An 18749-nucleotide genomic window follows, 5' to 3' on the forward strand; every position below is an offset into this window, starting at 1 on the left:
CTAAACTATATGTCTTTTGTCGAGACATTAGTTTGCATTTGCCACTCTCGACCCAGGTAAACGAGTAATTGGTAGGAAGAAATTCCTCGGATACCTACAGCTCTGCTATAGGGTAAAGAATAGTAGTTTATAAACTCATAATTAAACAATTTCTTGAGATGGATATGAGTGCATTCTTGAAATAGCCCAAAATCATTCTATCATGATTCCAATCATGATTCCAATCATATTAGTCACATGTGCAGAACATCTGGTTAACAGCTCCACCCTTTCTGACTTCGTTAATATAGTTCCATGGAAGTATCAAATTCGTATAAGCATTATATCGTAGAACTCTCGATGAATAAAGACGATATCCTTTTTTCATTTACAGAAACTTCTGCCTGGCCCAGACAGTACCAGACGAATATGGCGTCGGGAACGAGGATGGTTTCACCGTGGGCGACCTCGGCTACGACGTAGACCTGAGGAGCGAGATGGACGCCGAGTTGGAGAAGGAGGAACAGGCTCGGGCGAACATCTCGAGGATCCTAAACGAACTCATAGATGGTTACGACAGGAACCTGCGACCGAACATACGAGGTAAGTCACTGTGGTAAGACTGTGGATCACATGGTTCGTGGTTCGATGCCCACAGCGGCATTGACGTCCTTAACAAGAAATTAATCTATATTTGCCACGCTCGAGGTGAGGCGAACGGGTACCTGGCAGGAATTAATTCCTTGAAATGCTAGAGCGCCGTAATGTCAGCAGTGCTGAAGCCGGCGTAATAAATGTGGAACGCCAGGAGCGTCATGTCAGACAGACATGAGTGCTATACAAGAGCCCGCTATATTCATTATGGTTATAATTATTATCTTTAGCTTCCCAATTTCGCACACAGGTAATCTGACGATAAGATATTTATAAATATTTATATTATAAAAAGGGTATCAAAGGGTTCTTTCTAATTACAAGTGCGAGCTCAGCGTTTGATATTCAAGCTCGTCACCCATATACAAGCGCGCGCATACACGACATGCCAACTCAAAACAACTTTCAATTTTCTATTTTTTGTGTATCGGGTACTCACTTATTAACATGAGGACAGATGAGCATGCACTCTTTAACTAAATGGCAGACCCCCACCCTTCCCCCTCTTCTCCCTTCTCGTCACCTTTTCACTACTTCCATCAACACCTTCACAACCACTTACAATAATCGTTTCAATAGACACAACTCAGAGTACAATCATGCAGTGTGTCTCTCGTAAAACCATGATGTCATAATATTATTGATCGCCGTATGTGCACAGCGGAAGTGTATCGTTATAACGACGTATCCCCGATGATGGTGCGCGATACGGGTAAGCACTCTAAAATCAGAGCCTATGATGTTTCGGCATCCATGTCTCTCCCTGCGCCAATTGGGAATTGGTGGCGGGAAAGTAGACCGTTTGATTCAAAAGCACACTTGGATCTCGATCAGTGAAAGTTACACCGATCCGTTGTTTAGCGCTCGGTGGAGGCTCTCTGCATACCTTAAGCTTTGGGTTTCTAAGTTCGTGTTTCCCGCTTTCCTGCTGGCCCATCTCGAGTGCGTAATCGTATCTAGATAATATTCCCGCTCTTTTGAAGAGAGTGTTTTATTATCCCTCCTTTTCTCTTTTTTTGTTCTCTCTCTCTCTCTCTGTCTCTCTCTCTGTCTCTCTGTCTTCCTCTCTCTGTCTCTCTGTCTCTATCTCTCTCCCCTCTCTCTCTCTTTCGCTCTATCTATCTCGATCACTCTTTTTCTTCCTACCCTCCCCAATATATTTTGTATCTTTATTTTTATTTCGCTTACCCTTCTCCAATTTTTTCTTTCTTTCTCGGTCCCCTTCTTATGATCTCTCTGTCTCTCTCCCTCTCTCTATCTTCATCTTGCTATCTCTATCTCTCTCACATTTTCACTCTTGTTTATTTGCCTTTCTCTTGTCTTCTTTTCTTAAATCTCTGCTCTCTCTTTTGTTTCTCCATCCTTATTCTCTATTTCTCTGAGTATATCATATTTTTGTCTCATCTAATCCCTCTCTCCCTCCCTCTCGCTCTCTCGCTCTCTCTTTCTCTCCCCCTTCCAATTTCCCTTCCTCCCTACATTACCTCTTTACCTCTCCCCCCCCCCCCCCCGCCTCTCCCCCCGCCTCTCTCTCTCTCTCTCTCTCTCTCTCTCTATCCCCTTTTCTTCCTCCTCTTCCTCATTCCGTCAATCTGATCATAGTCGCACATACAATCACAAACAAAGTGACAGAGTGTATCTTTCAAGAAGGCGCATAATGGTATATGCATTGACCCCCTTTTTTCTAGTGCAAGTGGCAACGATGTTTTTAATGCACGTGCTGTTTTTCTTTAGGTGTCTGTGGCAAGAAATTTGCAAATTGCAACACTGCAGTCGTTTGCGCTGCATGTAACAAAAGTCGAAGCGCCTCCAACCTGGATTAGCTGGTTTCCATGGATAAAGAGCTTTTTTAGTGACTTTAGGATACCTCCAAAGAACAAACAAACAAACAAAAATATTTCTGTATGTTTTATAGGTACAAAGATAATATGACAATTAAGTATTATTAGTCTAAACCAAACAATTTTATTTCTTTACTAGTCGACAGCATCACACACCAAAAGCTTCGCACTTTTTATCCATAGCTTACGGGGCGATCCGGAAAGTACTTCTCGAAATTAGTCAGAAATCCGGTAATACAGATTTAGTCAATTTGGTAATTTGAATCTCACAGGATTTAGAATCATCAGTCCAATTTCATTCACTTTAGACTGCTGGGCTCTCTGACTCTGGATAATAGCGAGGAATTTTGTTTTCTAACCTAATCGCGTGACAAGCTCTTTTATTGATTTCATTAACTCATTTCGGCATTTCCATGTTTTTATTCAAAACAAGATGAATTCATATTAGAGTCCCATATGAGTGATGTTGCATGCAACCATTTTACAGACGGCAAAGGTGGGTCCGTGGGAGATATGGATAATATGGCATAATCGGTGCAGTGGCGCATTGTTAGACAAGGCATTAAATGGGGGCGTTGGGGTCATGTGGGAAGGGGGGGTCACCGTTTTTACGTGATGGATGAAATGAGAACATACAAGGCAATGGTGGACGGGGGGGGGGGTGTTTAGAGGGTCCTGTCGTTTCTTTGCTCTTTTCTATTTTCGCTTTACGATGGACGGGACACATGTTCCCATGCCACCTCCCCATACAGATCTCTCCCCATACCTACACCACTAAATCTGTGGCTGAACAGGGGCAAAGAATAAACTTGGCAATAATCAGATTTTAATTACACAATACAGCAGCATTTCTCACGGTTACCCGAAGACCCTGCCCCCGATCTTCCAACCCAGTGCCCAAGCAAAGCCCGGGTTATTTACCTTGGATATAAGAACCACATATTGGGTAGCAGGGACATCGATCCCCTATTGTTTTCGTTCATGCAACTGGCCCTCCCTGTCTCGAGCATCTAATATTTTGTCAGTTAGCCTCAATGAACCAAAGTTAAAGAATTATTGATTGCCGTTCCAATTTGGAAATGTAGGGTACGGTATAAGAGCCCCGGGGCGTATACTGTAAAGTATAATTTCGCCAGCAGCGCCTTCGAATTGGAAATGTATCATTATAGGAGAACCAGGATATGATTGTCGCCTTGAATACTGTGTGCATTCATCACGTTATAGCCTAGTCATGGCGTGTCTAGTCACGGTGTTGTATTTGAATGGGACTGTGGCGCAACATTTTCATACAGAATTGGCAAAATGATAAAAGATAAGAGGGTAGAATAGCAATTTTACCTTTCGGATAGGGACATAAACATGATGAAAAGATCTTCGATTATTTATCGTTTATTCTCCTTATTTACTAGATAGCCGACGATTATCATTGAGGGGGGGATCAAACGCCACACCCTTCTCTTTAGCGACGCCACTGAGTGTACTGTCCTCGTTGCTGAACACCCATCAACGCATGCAGCAGAGTCCTTGCATGTCAAAATAATAATGGAGAAAATACATTAAGAGCTGCAAACATTACCCGATAAACATCTTGTATACCCTCTTAAGGACAAGACATTAATAACATGGTATATGTACATAATATCACTGAGGTACTTTTTCGTAGAGTACAATGAGTTTCACATTAGGACAACATGTTTACAGGAGTATTGTACTTCAAACATCACAGAAATGATAGTGCGGTCCAATTATCCAGAACTATTAACGAAGTTTGCAACACAGTTATCCCGGTTATGACGGCTGTGCAAAAACACATAGAAGCAATTGTTTGCACAGGTTATATTTCAATAATTTTGTTTGTTCTGGTCGGTTTCCCTTTGTTTCCGATACTTGGATTTCATTTGTATAATTTAAATATCATAATATTTCATGCAGTGCAGCTCACGTAGCCAGTGTAGAACGGGATAGAAAAATACCTGAAATATTTTTGCATTGCCAGATTTAGCATCTTTGACATGGAGGTATTAAATAATCCAATTTCGGATCTTCTATCAAACACATTAACACTGTAGAATAACAGATTAATCCAATTTTGTAATTATCATCATCCCAAATTGTTGCTTGCTAGCATTCGCCTTTTTCCCAGAAATTGATTTCCGTATACAAAATTGATGCAGTAACTGTTGGATTATCCACATCTAGTTCAAGCATTCAAGAAGAGCTTAAAACGTGGCCCGGGACATCGCATGTTTGATTAAATTATGTGTTCTATTTATATTTCCTTTGTTGCGTGGTGAAGAATGGACACGAATACATGTCGTCATGTCATATTTGCACAACATATTTCCCGCAGGCATTCTCCGTGATGGATAAGACAGAGACAATTGTATGCTTTTAATCAAGTTAAAAGCACTTTTAGGAGACACGAAGAGATGCCTGGGTGAGAGAAAAGAACGGGGTAAAATTTCAATCTGCCTGTCTGTCTCTCTCCAATCTCTCTCTCTCTCTCTCTCTCTCTCTCTCTCTCTCTCTCTCTCTCTCTCCCTCTCTCTATCTTTCTCTCTCACTCTCCCCGAAGGACACATAATGCTTGCGAGATCAAAACACATCACTTACATTATTCTTAGTCGGTGAATACATTATACGTTGATACTGAGGAGGAATGCCCTGCAAAGGACTGAAAAGAGAGCTGGGAAAGGGAGAAAGGTTATTTAAAAAAAAGACAGACAGGCAGGCTGGCTATGACAGAGTGATAGAAGAGATATATAGAATATGGAAGTAAGACAACGTTAGACAGTAGATCCATAGCCAGTGGTGTGGCTACAAATAGATAGACAAATAGAGAGATAATAGAAATATAGATACATAGAGAGAGAGAGAGAGAGAGAGAGAGAGAGAGAGAGAGAGATGTAGACAGACAGGCAGAGACAGACATACATAATTATAAAGACAGACAAAAATGCACACACACAGAGACAGACAAACAGAAAGAGAGAGAGGGAGACAGAGAGAGACAAAAAGACATAGAGAGAGAGAGACAGACAGAGACAGACACACAGACACACACAGAGAAACAGAAACAGAAAGGGGTACTAGAGGGTAGAAGGGGAGAAATGTACCAAGAAAGAAAGCGAGAAAGTGGGAAACAAAATTAATGGGAAATCATTCATGTAGCTCCGAAAGCTCCTCATCATGTTCAATAAGTCTACTTTATCTCATTTATACATGCGTCAATGACTGTGAAAATTAAGATTCACGTAAAGTCATTTGAGTGATCCTTTGAAGAGATTTTAAAAAGATGATAGGCTTTAAAAACATCGGAGAGAGAGAAGATGACGAGAGGTGAGAAGAAAGATGGATCTTCGATCGCGGTCTTTTGAGAGGCAAATTGCAGTGCAAACAAGCGTCTATTTAATCAGCCTACGGTCGTCAGAAAACGTCGTTCTTTTCTGGTGAGGACCGGAAGCGGTACACACCACCTGACACACACTCATGCAGAGGAGTACAAATAGTCGGGGACATGCCTTTAGACTGCTGCCCTTAACTTTTAAACCGCGAGAGGTCAGCTGCGAAAGGCTTGTACGTCGACACATGCCCCAACGGCGACAATTGCCCGCAGTCACAAAAAAAGTCATCTCATGTACTATAACCAGATACTTAATTTCATCACTGGTTTTAAAAAATTATTCCTAACCCTAACCACAAACCCTCAACGTAGTCTAAAAACCAAATCACAACTATAATCCTAACCCCATGACGTAATAAAGTCTAGAATGAATGTCACCCGAGCAATATGTCGGAGCACAAAGCCAAAGATTAGTAACCAAGATTTAATCGTGTAGTGTACAGCAACATTTGACACAAAGAAGACACTAAGAGACTGTCATCTGAAATTTGTCCAAAACTGAAGGCATAAACACCTACATGTAACATCAGAACAATGTTTAAACCAAAGATTATAATTATGGAGTATTTACTCAGAAACGCATATCTATTTTTTACGTAGTAAGGACGACTGAGGACTCGGTAAAGCTTCTCTTTTTAAACAGGAAATATGTTAAACTTGTGCAATTCGACATTTGTTTCCTTTTTTTCAATGTATGTTAGAGCAGACAACGCCTTTAAACAGAATGATTGAATACATTTAGATAAGGCAATCAGCAGATTAGTGTAAAACGATGCCTTTCTCTCTACGCTGTCCCTCGTTCATCTCTCTATATCAGTGTCCTCATTTTTAGGGGACATGATCGAAACCCGATAATGGAAGCTGTTTGCGTTTTCACTTGAAATTATAAATAAAACATATCAATTCAAATCATGAATAAAGTTCAGGGTAAGCTCACGGGAGTCGTGTTGCTAATACAGAGTGAAGGAATGTTGTTAAAGATAAAGACCAGTTATGGTCATGCGATTACATTGTGAAAGAAACGTTGTGAAATCGATCAGAAAAGGTTGACCATCTAGCAAATAAGTATTGGTGTGTACTGCAAGGTTCTGGAATCAGCAAAATGATAAGAAATTTGGCCCTGTCTTCGTAAAGTTACAAGCACTGTACACAGAAAGATGTATATGGGACTACGCACACGTGCGCGACACGTGCGTTATATCTCCCACACACCAACAGATAAACTAATTTACGAAATATATCAATTAGTAGGCGTTGTCCCGGCAAAATTGTTATCATCATGTATTAGTAAAAACATATTCTTTCACATGATTGGTAATAAGAGCTTCCATTTCATTTTTTGAAATTGGGGCGTTTCCAATACTGGTCTTTACCTTTAAGCTTCAACATTCCGACTTGATTACTTCACCGACCTGGATATTCTGTTAACAGTGTCATCCTGAAGTCAGACGCCACCATTTTACATTTCCCGTCTTCCCATTATCTTAATAAGATATGAACCTAGTAAAAAAGAAAGTTTATTCGTAGAGACCAAGCAAAATGCAAAGTCATGCTCAAGCAAAAATTATTCAACAGAAAATGTTCCTAAGCTTACATAATTCTAGACTTCTACCCTGAGCCAAACACTATACCTAACTCTAACCCTAAAGCTAAGCGAAAACCCAATCGGAACTCAATCCTAAGTCTCTTATCTTTGATGATATAAAGCTCGTAACAATTGATGTGGACGCACACTTAAGGCATCCGTAGATAATATCGGGATTAATGTTTTGTTTTTGTTTTTTGTGTTTTTTGTTAACAGAGTTTCATGAAAAAAGGTAATTTCGGCGTGAACCGAGTAGGCCCATAATGCGCTTACTACGAATCATCGGGTCATCGAGTAAGGTCGGGTCGGGTGGTCGCGTTACCAGACCTTTTGTTACAACATCAGCAATTCACAAAATGTCGGGGTTAATTTTGTAAAATAAACCCCTCTCATCTATTAATGGACTGGTCCAATTAACCCAATACTTTTGTGAAAACTCTACGGCAAATCTACGAAAGGTCGCGTGACCTCCCTATTGGCTTTGGTTAAACCTGGATAAGATCAGAACAAAGCTTCTTCTATTTCCCGCACCGACCTGGCATGAGCGATGACATTGTCATTACATAAGGCGAGGCATACTGTGTTCTGAATATCCTACCTGTTCGGCTGGAACGCTCGAGCATCCATCAACCCGTAAATGACAACATATTGGTAAAATATTGATTAATATGCTTTTCGTGTTAAAAAAAAAATGTGCGAGCATGTAGGGACCAGTTTGATCGGGATGAGAAACGAGTTAAACACCACTGTCTGAACACCCGCTGCGATTCATTTGGCTTTATCAAATATCTTTATCCTCATGTTTCGTTTCTATAATGGCCCGAGAAGAGGAGAAATATGCAATGTTTACCCCCCCCCCCCCCCCCTTCCACTCCTCTTTTCTTTCTCGCTCTCCCTTTCTCTCTCTCTCTCTCTCTCACTCTCTCTCCTTCTCTCTCTCTCTCTTCATAATGTTTGTCTAAAAATATTGCTGTGTCTTTAGTACTTTCCCTTTTGTCTCCTTATTCTATCTCTCACTCTATTGTGTCCATAATATTCCTCATTCTCTCACTCATATTTGGTTCTATCATTCTCTTTCCGTCTTTCATTTGCTCGTTCTCTCTCGTTCTCTCTCGTTCTCTCTCTCTCTCTCTCTCTCTTTATTTCTTTCTGTGTGTGTGTGTGTGTGTGTGTCTCTCTCTCTCCTCTTTCCTTCTCTTTATTTCTTCCCCTCTCTCTCTCTCTCTCTCTCTCTCTCTCTCTCACTCTCTGATGCTCGCCGGGACATGTGATGTTATTGATCATGCAAACCTGAGGGATCGTGCGTCGCTTTGGAAATGGATATCTCTCTCCATCTTTCTCCCACTTCCTCATCCCCTCAGCCATTGTTGAATTTGTAAATATCACTAATGTGATTGTTTGCTTTTTGTGTAAAGTGGTGATGTTATGAGAATTAAAACATTCAGCTGACAGCAGAGAGGGGGTTTCGGGAGAGAGAGAGAGAGAGAGGGAGAGAGAGAGAGAGAGAGAGATAGAGAGGGAGAGGAAATCGAGACGGCTTCGTTTAGTATAATAATACAGACGATTGGTGTCTAGAGAGAATGGTTTTGGCGCCGTTTTGCCTTTATAGAAAGCCCATGAATACCCCGCATGATTGCCGCGTTGAAGTGTTATTTAAATGAATGTTTGTGACCGCCATCTTACCACAGTGATGCATGTATCTCATGTTAACACTCCATTTAATACAAAAATCTGACTTCCAAATTATCACCGAATTCCGGTGCATGAGACATTTTCTTACACTCGTTACAGTCATGCTTACATGGTCTCCTATTCGGAGAGGGACTTTTGTAGCAAACTTGTCCAATGGTAGATTAGCCGCAGGAAATTTTAGGGGCATGTATATCAGATAAATAATATATAAGGGAAGCTTGTTATCGTAACATAAAACTAGTCATCCTGGTTATCATATGATTTGATTTTGTTTCAAAGTTTTGTTTTGTTTTTTACTTTACCGCTACGTTTTCTTATTTTTATTACAGTGAGACCCCCGAAAAATCGGGAAATTTGATCATCCCAACTGAAAGGAAATTTTAAAAAATAAGCCGACGCCCCTCCAAAAGAAAATAATGATCCCACGGCACCCCTGCCTACGCCACACATTCTAGTCCTAATAGTACATCACTTATTGATTGAACGCCGATGATAGAACACAATTTACTTTCTTACTAACATCCATACCGTTTACATATTATCAAGGTGAGAGGGTTGTCAAAGCTCCTTCCCCCCCCCCCCCCCCCTCCATCAAAATGGTCCCCAAAACGCCCCTACAGTCGTAACGCGTCCATTGTAGTTCTCTTGGTACATCATTTTAGTTATTGAACACAACTGACAGAATAATAATCTTGTATCATTCACACAGGTACAAAATGTAAGGGGACTGCCTACGCCCCCTCCCCCTCCCCATAACAAAATGTCCCTATAAACAAGCGCTCCACATTCTCGACCTAATGGTACATCACTTTCTGATTGAACACAATTGACGGAACACGAAGCTGTCCGTATTTACTTTCACACTGTTTAACGGCTCATCCGGCTATTCTGCGGATTAAGTGAGATCCCGGATGGCAATTCCGCACAATTTGTATCCAACACTTCGGGTAAAGTGGATGTGACAGCTTTATCTTAGATAAAATGGGCGCGCAGATCTATGTCAATGACGCTCCTGACTCATGAAATTAGATTGGGTATTAAATGACGAGAAAAGGGATGGCTGGGGCTAGACTATGCCCCCTCCAATACTGTATCCCCTTCTATCTCTCTCGCCTACCTCACCCACTCTTTCTCTCTCTCTCTCTTTCTGTTTTTCTCTCTCCCCCTCTATTTCTCATTGTCTACATCTCTCCCTTTTCACCAGAACAGTATTGTTGCGAAGGGGTTATTTAATTAGTTTCCAATACATTTCTTTTTATTAGCATGATTAATATCTAAAATATTCGTAGTGTTTTACGTTGTATTTTTAAAATCTTTATTTCGTATCTCTATATCTTGAAAATATTACAATTCACTATACCGTGGTTATTTTCAATTAGTAGGAAAATGTTTTGTTGCTACAAATATTATTATTTTCTTGTAAGAGACGACGTCTGTCGTTTCTGTAAAGCAATGAACACTCTCGCTCCCTTCCCACAACTTGCGACATTACGCATACGTACGCCCCCCGGTGTTCCCATTTACGAGAAAACAGAGCATTGATATGCGTTCCTCATTCCATCACCTCTTTAAAAACCGGATACCGAATCGAAACTGGGTTAGTATCGCTTGAAATTATAGCTAGCTATTGATGAAACAGACGAGGCTTACATTGGTGTAGAATAACGCATGATCGCAAGCTCAATATATGGTAAGTGTATATAAAAAAGGTTTTGGGATTTTGTTCCTTCCACGAAAATGTTTCAGAAGCTGTACACTATTATTAAGATGATCAAAAAAGTGTTCACTTTCAAAAAAGAAGGGAAAACAATGACAGGAAAATACGAGTTGCAAATTCTTTCTCAGTATTTCCAAAAGGAGAAAGAGAATGAGTCGATCCATGTGTTGAGCCCCAGCAGGTGTCGATTTCCTCGCTATACAAGAAACCATCAGTACCATTATCATTATCACCATCAACATCATCATCATCATCATCATCGTCGTCGTCATTATCATCGTCATCATCATTGTTAACATCATCATCATCATCATCATCATCATCATTATCATCATCATCGTCATTGTCACCATCATCACCATCATCACCACCATCATCATCATCATCACCACCATCATCATCATCATCACCACCACCATCTTTATCATCATCATCGTCAATGTCACCATCATTAACATAAGCAGCCTAATCATTTTCATTATCACCACAATCATCATAATCATAAGCGACATTAGTCGAGTGCGGATAATATTTTGAATGGTTCTTTAAATAAAACTCCTATGACAATATTGAGATGATCAAGCCTATAGTGGGTACGTGAATTGTAACATAGGGGTCAGTTTAAACCAAAGGTTAATATCTAATTTACATGGTCTAGTGATCCGTACCCCATTTTGTCGTCGCTTTATTGCTTGAAGTCTTTGGAGGACAATTTGTTCATACTGCACTAAAGTGACTGTAGTCCCTTCCCCCGAAGTAGGTTAATATAACATTGGTCTGACACAAATTACATGTATCTTTATGCATGAACTACTTCTTTAATGTCTTCCCCTACATGTATTTTGATAAATTATGTAAGTTTCACCATGGCGCATTTGTCGCTAGAGCACGTCATATCGTCCGTTTGGAGCCAGAATGGGTGTTAACTCATTTCAATACTCTGACACAGAGTTAATGCCCTTCTGGCTCTGAACATGATGATATGTCATACTATGTTCAAAATACATTTTTCCTTGCATGTGATATACTGTAAAGCCAGAAACTTCAGCATCGTACCTACTTGATTTGTGAATATTCACGAGTCCTTCCATCCGACTCCCCCCCCCCCCACACCTCTCTCTCTCTTTCTCTCTCTCTCTCTCTCTCTCTCTCTCTCTTTCTCTCTTCCTCTCCTTCTTCTTCTTCTTCTTCTTCTTCTTCTTCTTCTTCTTCTTTTTCTTCTTCTTTTTCTTCTTCTTTTTCTTCGTTTCTTCTTTTCTTCTTTTTCTTTTTTTCTTCTTCTTTGCTTTTGTTATTCCTCTTTATTCTGTATTGTTTCTAAGTATTTGTCTTTCCCCTCCTTACCCCTCTCCCTCTTTCTCTCTCTCTCTCTCTCTCTATCCTCTCTCTCTCTCTCTCTCTCTCTCTCTCTCTCTCTCTTCCCCTCTCTTTCTTCCACTTTCTCAATTTGTATCGCTGAAAAATAAGACGGGCTACGAGATCGGCCTTGTTGCATTTCCTCATGTCATACGCCACTGCCGCCCCAACCCCCTCCCCCATCCCCTTAAAAAAAAAGAACGAAAGCATAATACAGGATAAGCGGTCGGGATAATATCGGAAATGAATGAAAAACATGAGCTCACGAAGCACCTGCCCAACTAGATCATTCCACAGTCACATCTATTTGTTTGAAACTACAGAGAAAGGGAAAAGGAAAACCGAGAGGGTATAACAAAATAAAATGAGAAGGAGAGGATGGGACGGTGGTAGGCAATGCAGCCCTCCCGGTGTTAACAGAGCTCGGTCCCTGACTTCAGGCTTAAAGGCAGTGTCAACTACGACCGGATAAGAAGAAGAAAAAAAAAGATGGCCGCCAAAATATAACCTTAACCGCCAGCAACAATAAATCAGATCTCCAATTAGTTTATTTTGATACACAATGTTGAGAAAGCAATAACCTTTGCATTCAGTGACGATTGTAGATCGCTTTATAAACGTGCTCATTTCAAAATGGTATTGGAAACTGTAATAAATGTCTTACTAAATGGATGTGAGTTGCCGTCAAATGAAAGAAAACCTTATACATCGCAAGCCAAACAGTATCAACCTATCAACAGCTGCAAGATCTGCTTCAGACAGAAGAAATATTAACGCGAAATTAACCAGTCAAATTCTCCTCTAAATAATAAAACTGGAAGATAATGTCAGTCATTCTTGTTTTGATACCAAGCATGCATCTGCTAGATGAACGTTAACAAAAATTCAATCAAAGAGATCCAAGAAAATCAGGATACAGCTTAAAGGCCATGTACATTTATGGTAACACGCGTTTGGTAATGAGGGAATAATTATGTAATCATTCCTTGAATATTTCTGCAACCGTTGGCCGCGGGGTAAAATGTAAATGTACGAAGCTCTGAAGGACATTATTTCCTTTATGACGTCATCCAGACACTATTGAAGGATAGCATCAGTCGCCGGGAGGGGGCAGTGCACGTAGACAAGACAGTTTTAAATATAACTACACTAGGAAGAATTTTAAGAACGGCAAGAGGGTGAGAGATATCAAAAGATGAGTATAAGAAGGAGATATATACATTAGGTAGATGGATGGATAGATAGCTAGAAAGACATGTTATAAAGATATATATTATAAATAGATAGATAAAGAGAAAGATAGATTAGGTAGATAGATAAATAGATAGATAATAGAAGATAATTGTTTCCTATTATGTCAACGGAGACTTGTATTTAAGTGTCTTTAGTCTATTTTAGATTGATAGGTACATGTAGATGGATTGATGGATATATAGACAGATCGAGGGGAAATACACAACACATAGTTATGCAGGTAAAACGACAATCGGCAGAAACAAATATGGAAGAGATAGCTAGTTAGATGGAGAGAGATAGAGAGAGAGATGTAGAGAGAGAGAGAGAGAGAGAGAGAGAGAGATGCAGAGAGAGAGAGAGAGAGATGCAGAGAGAGAGAGAGAGGCAGAGAGAGAGAGAGATGAAGAGAGAGAGAGAGAGAGAGAGAGAGATGCAGAGAGAGAGAGGCAAAAAGAGAGAGAGAGGCAGAGATAGAGATAGACAGAGAGAGACAGTGAGAGAGAAAGAAAAGAGACTAACTCTGAGAAGAGAAAGAGGGACACCAGACCGGGCAATTATATTCCGCTAAGAAGACAAATGGTGTAAATTATAGCCTCTTTTAAAGGTTAATTTTGAATTATTCATCTGGGAGGTTAACACCCATGACATGCTTGGTTTTGACAGTGAATAGTGAATATATGGACTGGCCACATCATGAATAAAAGAGGGGTACCAGTATCTCGCTTAAAACTATCCATGAGCATGAAACTCGTTCTTCCGAGGGAAATGGGGCAGATTTTAGACTTTGCCGTTTATCTCAAAAGGGGGTCCATTCCAAATTCCCATTGAAAATAAAATTTATATGGGGCAGTAAACATTCTATAATTCAGCGATATGATGTTTCCTTCAGTGAAAAACATTTTTCCTTTTTGCTTTCCTGTGGGGGGGGGGGGGGGGGAGGGGGTCAAACCGTTACGCTATCATTGTTCCATGTTATAATCTTCCGTAGATGTGAAGTTATGTGCTGTTCATTATTGCACCCCTCAATATCCTGCTAGTTGGACACTTTATGGGTTTAGGGTTCAAACGCTTGCTGTTGTATTACTTCCATCGATAACCTCGGTGTAATTTCGGAAAACACCCACTTCCGCTACATTTTACAGCAAAATTTTGCTACAGGCTTTATTCCAGTAAATGCTAAATGAGTATGGTTAGGGTTAAGGTTAGAGTTAGAGGAAGTGTTAGCATGGTTAGGGTTGCAAATGGGCTTGAGGTTAAGTTTGATTCAGTTTTAGTGCTGGGATTAGAGGGGAGTGTTTGAAATGTTCGAATCTGCATGGGCGCGGAGCAATACTCGCCGGAGCGGGTATCGTAGAGCCACTTTCCGACCTCCAAGGTTCCAACGGGGGGAACTTTCATTAACGAAGCAATCTACCCCACATTTTGATCTTCACTCCCCAGAATTGGATAGGTGCTTGACCCAGTCGAGTGCGTTCGGTGCATCGAATATCGGTGTTGCCTGCAGGCCATCTCGTCACATTATATCTCATTTTCATGCCTCGTTTGTTGTCAATGGATAGGCAAACGCTCCCTGACTCCGCTCTTCAAGCTCCCATGTAGTTTTGATTGACCTGGTGTTATTGAACGGCGAGACCCTTTGCCCTCAAATGGTCTAGATGATGATGAGGAGGAGTAGGAGGAGGAGGAGGAGGAGGAGGAGGAGGAGGAGGAGGAGGAGGGGGAGGGAGGGACGGATCGAACTAGTTTATCAAGGAAGACAGGTTCGGTCAGATCAGCATGGCAGTCTACCAACCACACAGAGACAGTTTATTTATATCATGTATATCTGTAGAGAACCGAATTCAACCGATATGACAGCGTAAATGCAGATAATTAGAAACGGAGTCCGACAGGAGATAGAGAGGGATGAATACAATAAAATTGGCTATCCTGTAATCACGTTTTCGACGATTTTGCGTGTTTGTGGAGATAAAAGTCTGGATAACCTAAACATGGTAACCCCCCCCCCCCCCACCGCCTCCCCTCCCCACACTCTCTCTTTCTCTCCCCCTCCTCCTTCTCTCCATCTCATCTCCTTCATATTAACGTGCATATTACCAATTCAACAGACGTTGCCCAGTACCCCTCAGGCTCGCATCCCTGAAGCGAAGTTCATCAACTCCCATAACCCTAAAGATAATTGACTCTAAGATGATCACCCCCCCCCCCCTCCACGAATATACGGTGTGTTGTGTATAGAAATTATATTCGATTTGCGCAATATGTCATGGTAGTGTTCACAAATTTCAAAAAGTGATTGTGACGTATCATAGTATTAAAATTGCCTTAGGCATGTTAGGTTATATTTAAAAGTCTTTTCAATCGTCTCTGAGTACAACATGGAAGGGTCTGGCAAAAGACAACCTCCGTGCCTTTGCCCTATACACAATAAACAAACTGCCAGAGTTCTTTAAGGTTGTTCTTTACGTCTCTTGAACTGGTAATAGGTGCGTTGCTAACTTATTATGATTATTGAAAACTGGGGATCATTGTTTCTGCAACACCATTAAGACGATCTACACAAAAAAGAACAAGAGCAATTTTTGGGCGTGTTTTTAAAAATAGAAATAATGTTCGGGGTTGCGTTATAACATGACAATTTCAATGTTATTGTTCTCACATTATTTTGAAAGCGTGACAAACACGCCCATTAACTTGCCATAAGATGCCTTTTAAAAGTATTTCCGATCGTTTTCTGCTTAGATTCACATGATTTAACGAATGTAAAGCGAACATAGCTGACAAAAGTATACCATTCAAGTGCTTTTCAAGCAACGACCTGTTTATGCCTTGATGCCTGGGAGAGGAGAGTTTAAAAATAGAATTTAGCAGGTGCTTGGTATAGTTTTATGTATTCTCACTCTCTCTCTCCCCCTCCCTTTCTCCCCACTTCTTTCTCTCCTCCTCTCTTCCTCCTCCCCACCTCTTTCTATCTGTCTGTAAATTTCCCCTGTCTCTCCAAATGTCTCTTCCCCTCCCTTCTTCCCTCTCTTTCTCTCTCTCTCTCTCTCTCTCTCTCTCTTTCGAAGGGAGGGGGAGAGAGAGGGAGGGAGGAAGGGAGGGGGAGCCGGAGAGAGGAGGATATAGAAAACTATATCAAGCACCTGCTAAATTCCATTCTCTCTCTTTTTCTCTTTATTATGCTTCTCTATTTTATGTTTAGTTGGTCAAACCTAGGGTGATTTCAACAGCATTTTGGGTCACCTTCTGAAGAAGCCAAATATTTCCTTGACGTGTTACGTAATTTGAACATGATTTTTGAGCATGCTTCTGGGATCTAGATGAGGGCATTAAAATTGCCCTTTCGATTTCCCGATCGTCTTGCGATTGTGTTGTTACTTGCTGAAAACTTAATATCTTTGAAGATTTTGTTCTTAAATTATATTTTCATGCAGGTCCACCCGTCATCGTGAGATCTGATATCTTTGTGCTGAGTATCGGACCTGTGATTGAAATTAACATGGTAAGTGTAATGTAACAAACAATAGCTAGGAGGAAACACCTAGTTACGCTACCGGAAGTGACGCTTTTTCAGAGGTCATATGCCATAGAGATTGTAAGTGGGATGAAAACACTGAAGGAGCTCCAGAAATGTTAAATAATTTTTCTCTAAAATAAAAAAATGTATAACTCATGTTAAGAAATCTGACCATTACCCCCCCCCCCCCCCCCTCCACAGCATTATTTTTGTTTCGATACAAACTTTTAGAGATCGACTTAAGTATTCAGACTTTTTCATTCGAAATGTTACAGTCAACTTGTGAAAATTAATGATCGCAGTCTTATGCATACCAGGTGAAATAAACATGAAAACGTGATCCTTTTAAGCACTGTGAAACAAAGCGGCAATACTCATTTCAAGAAATATCAAAGTGATACGAATATTATAACAAGAAAATCAACAACAAATAATCCAATTTTCGAACGAGTATTTTTGTTCTTATCTACATTATTCTATCATGTTTATTTGTATATGAAATTCTTCCGATGTTACAGGCTCTTTTTACGACGAAGCTCATCCTATAGCAAACCTTTTTGCCAAGCAATCAAATAAGCATTTAGATTGGATTTTTCTATTAGAACATGACCGACTTCCTTTGTCAGCATTGTAGCCTTGTCCGAGGCGCAACACTAACTTATTTGTTCTTGTCTAGATATTGTACGCTATATTCTCCCTCCTTTTTCTCTGAAGCAACGACAAACATTATGAACTTAAAACCCGCTGTTTGTTTACATTTATAAACTTAATAAAGCACCCTTTACCAAAGCAAACTTAAATGATAAGGTGACGATCTTCGGAATCAAACAATAATTTTGCTTTCAGGAATTGCCTCTGAAAATTGGCGATATGGCGAATAAAATGTATTCCAAAACTCACTTTCGCTTTGCCTGATGGAGATTGAGAAACACATGATAATGGTGCTACTTTGTCTCTGATCGCTTTGAAAATTCTGAAGCTGGGCTGGGCTACATACCCCCCCCCCCACCCCCACCCCCCCCCCAAAAAAAAAAATCAAACGCATAGCCAATTTTGTATGCCTACACTTTCGCGTCAAGACGCAATTGAATTTAATTGAGACTAGCCTATGACCTATATTCTGGGGATGGAATATGATATAAATTTTTCTTGTCATGTTTCATTCAGAGAAGTCAGATAAACTTGCTCTCTTTCTGTCGTGAGCGCAGACAGAGAGGCGGGTTTAAATAGGCCATACTTCCCCTGCCCCCTCCAAACAGTCATATTTCCCTACCCCCCCCCCCCCCCTTCGCCCACCTCCTTCCTAGAAGACAGGATACATTGATGTTGTGTCCAGTCTATGGCAAAATCTTAGTACATTAGGATTAGGGTAAGGATATAGGATTATGTTAACGAAAAAGGTTGGAGATAGAGTTAGAAATAAGTATATAAAAACATTCCTGGTGAGATGGGGAAATAGGCGCGGCGGTGTGCAAAGGGTCCACTAGTTACTGTGACGCTATGAGCTCCATAAGAAAGCATGTCTTGTACTACTTAATTATAGCAGAAAACATTTAGAAGTTTTAGATTTTATTGTGGACATATACAATGTGATTATATGTCACGTTTGTATAAGCTTAGATTTAGAAAAACGATCGTATAGAGTAATCATACTTTCCTTTCTTAAAGGTCAATGATCCTACTAACATCGGCTACCTTGCTAAGAGAACATAAATCATTGAGTCTGCAGATAGAAACAAACATTTTCAGGTTTAATACTTAAAATTTAA

The 18749-nt window shown here is 40.4% G+C and overlaps 1 protein-coding gene across 1 annotated transcript in view; it reads left to right on the forward strand.

Annotated features, from left to right (window-relative positions):
- Nucleotides 1-377: 377 nt before the first annotated feature.
- The window catches only part of LOC115922390 (gamma-aminobutyric acid receptor subunit alpha-5-like), a 32272-nt gene continuing 13900 nt past the window's right edge, over nt 378-18749 (forward strand). Inside the window, exons 1-2 of the mRNA XM_030981337.1 lie at nt 378-582; nt 16898-16965. Of these exons, the coding sequence (XP_030837197.1) occupies nt 477-582; nt 16898-16965 (174 nt within the window). The 5' untranslated portion in view covers nt 378-476. The remainder of the gene's footprint in view (nt 583-16897; nt 16966-18749) is intronic.

Source organism: Strongylocentrotus purpuratus, unplaced genomic scaffold (genome assembly GCF_000002235.5).
Source record: "Strongylocentrotus purpuratus isolate Spur 01 unplaced genomic scaffold, Spur_5.0 spur5_scaffold_11, whole genome shotgun sequence".
Classification (NCBI taxonomy): Eukaryota; Metazoa; Echinodermata; class Echinoidea; order Camarodonta; family Strongylocentrotidae; genus Strongylocentrotus; species Strongylocentrotus purpuratus.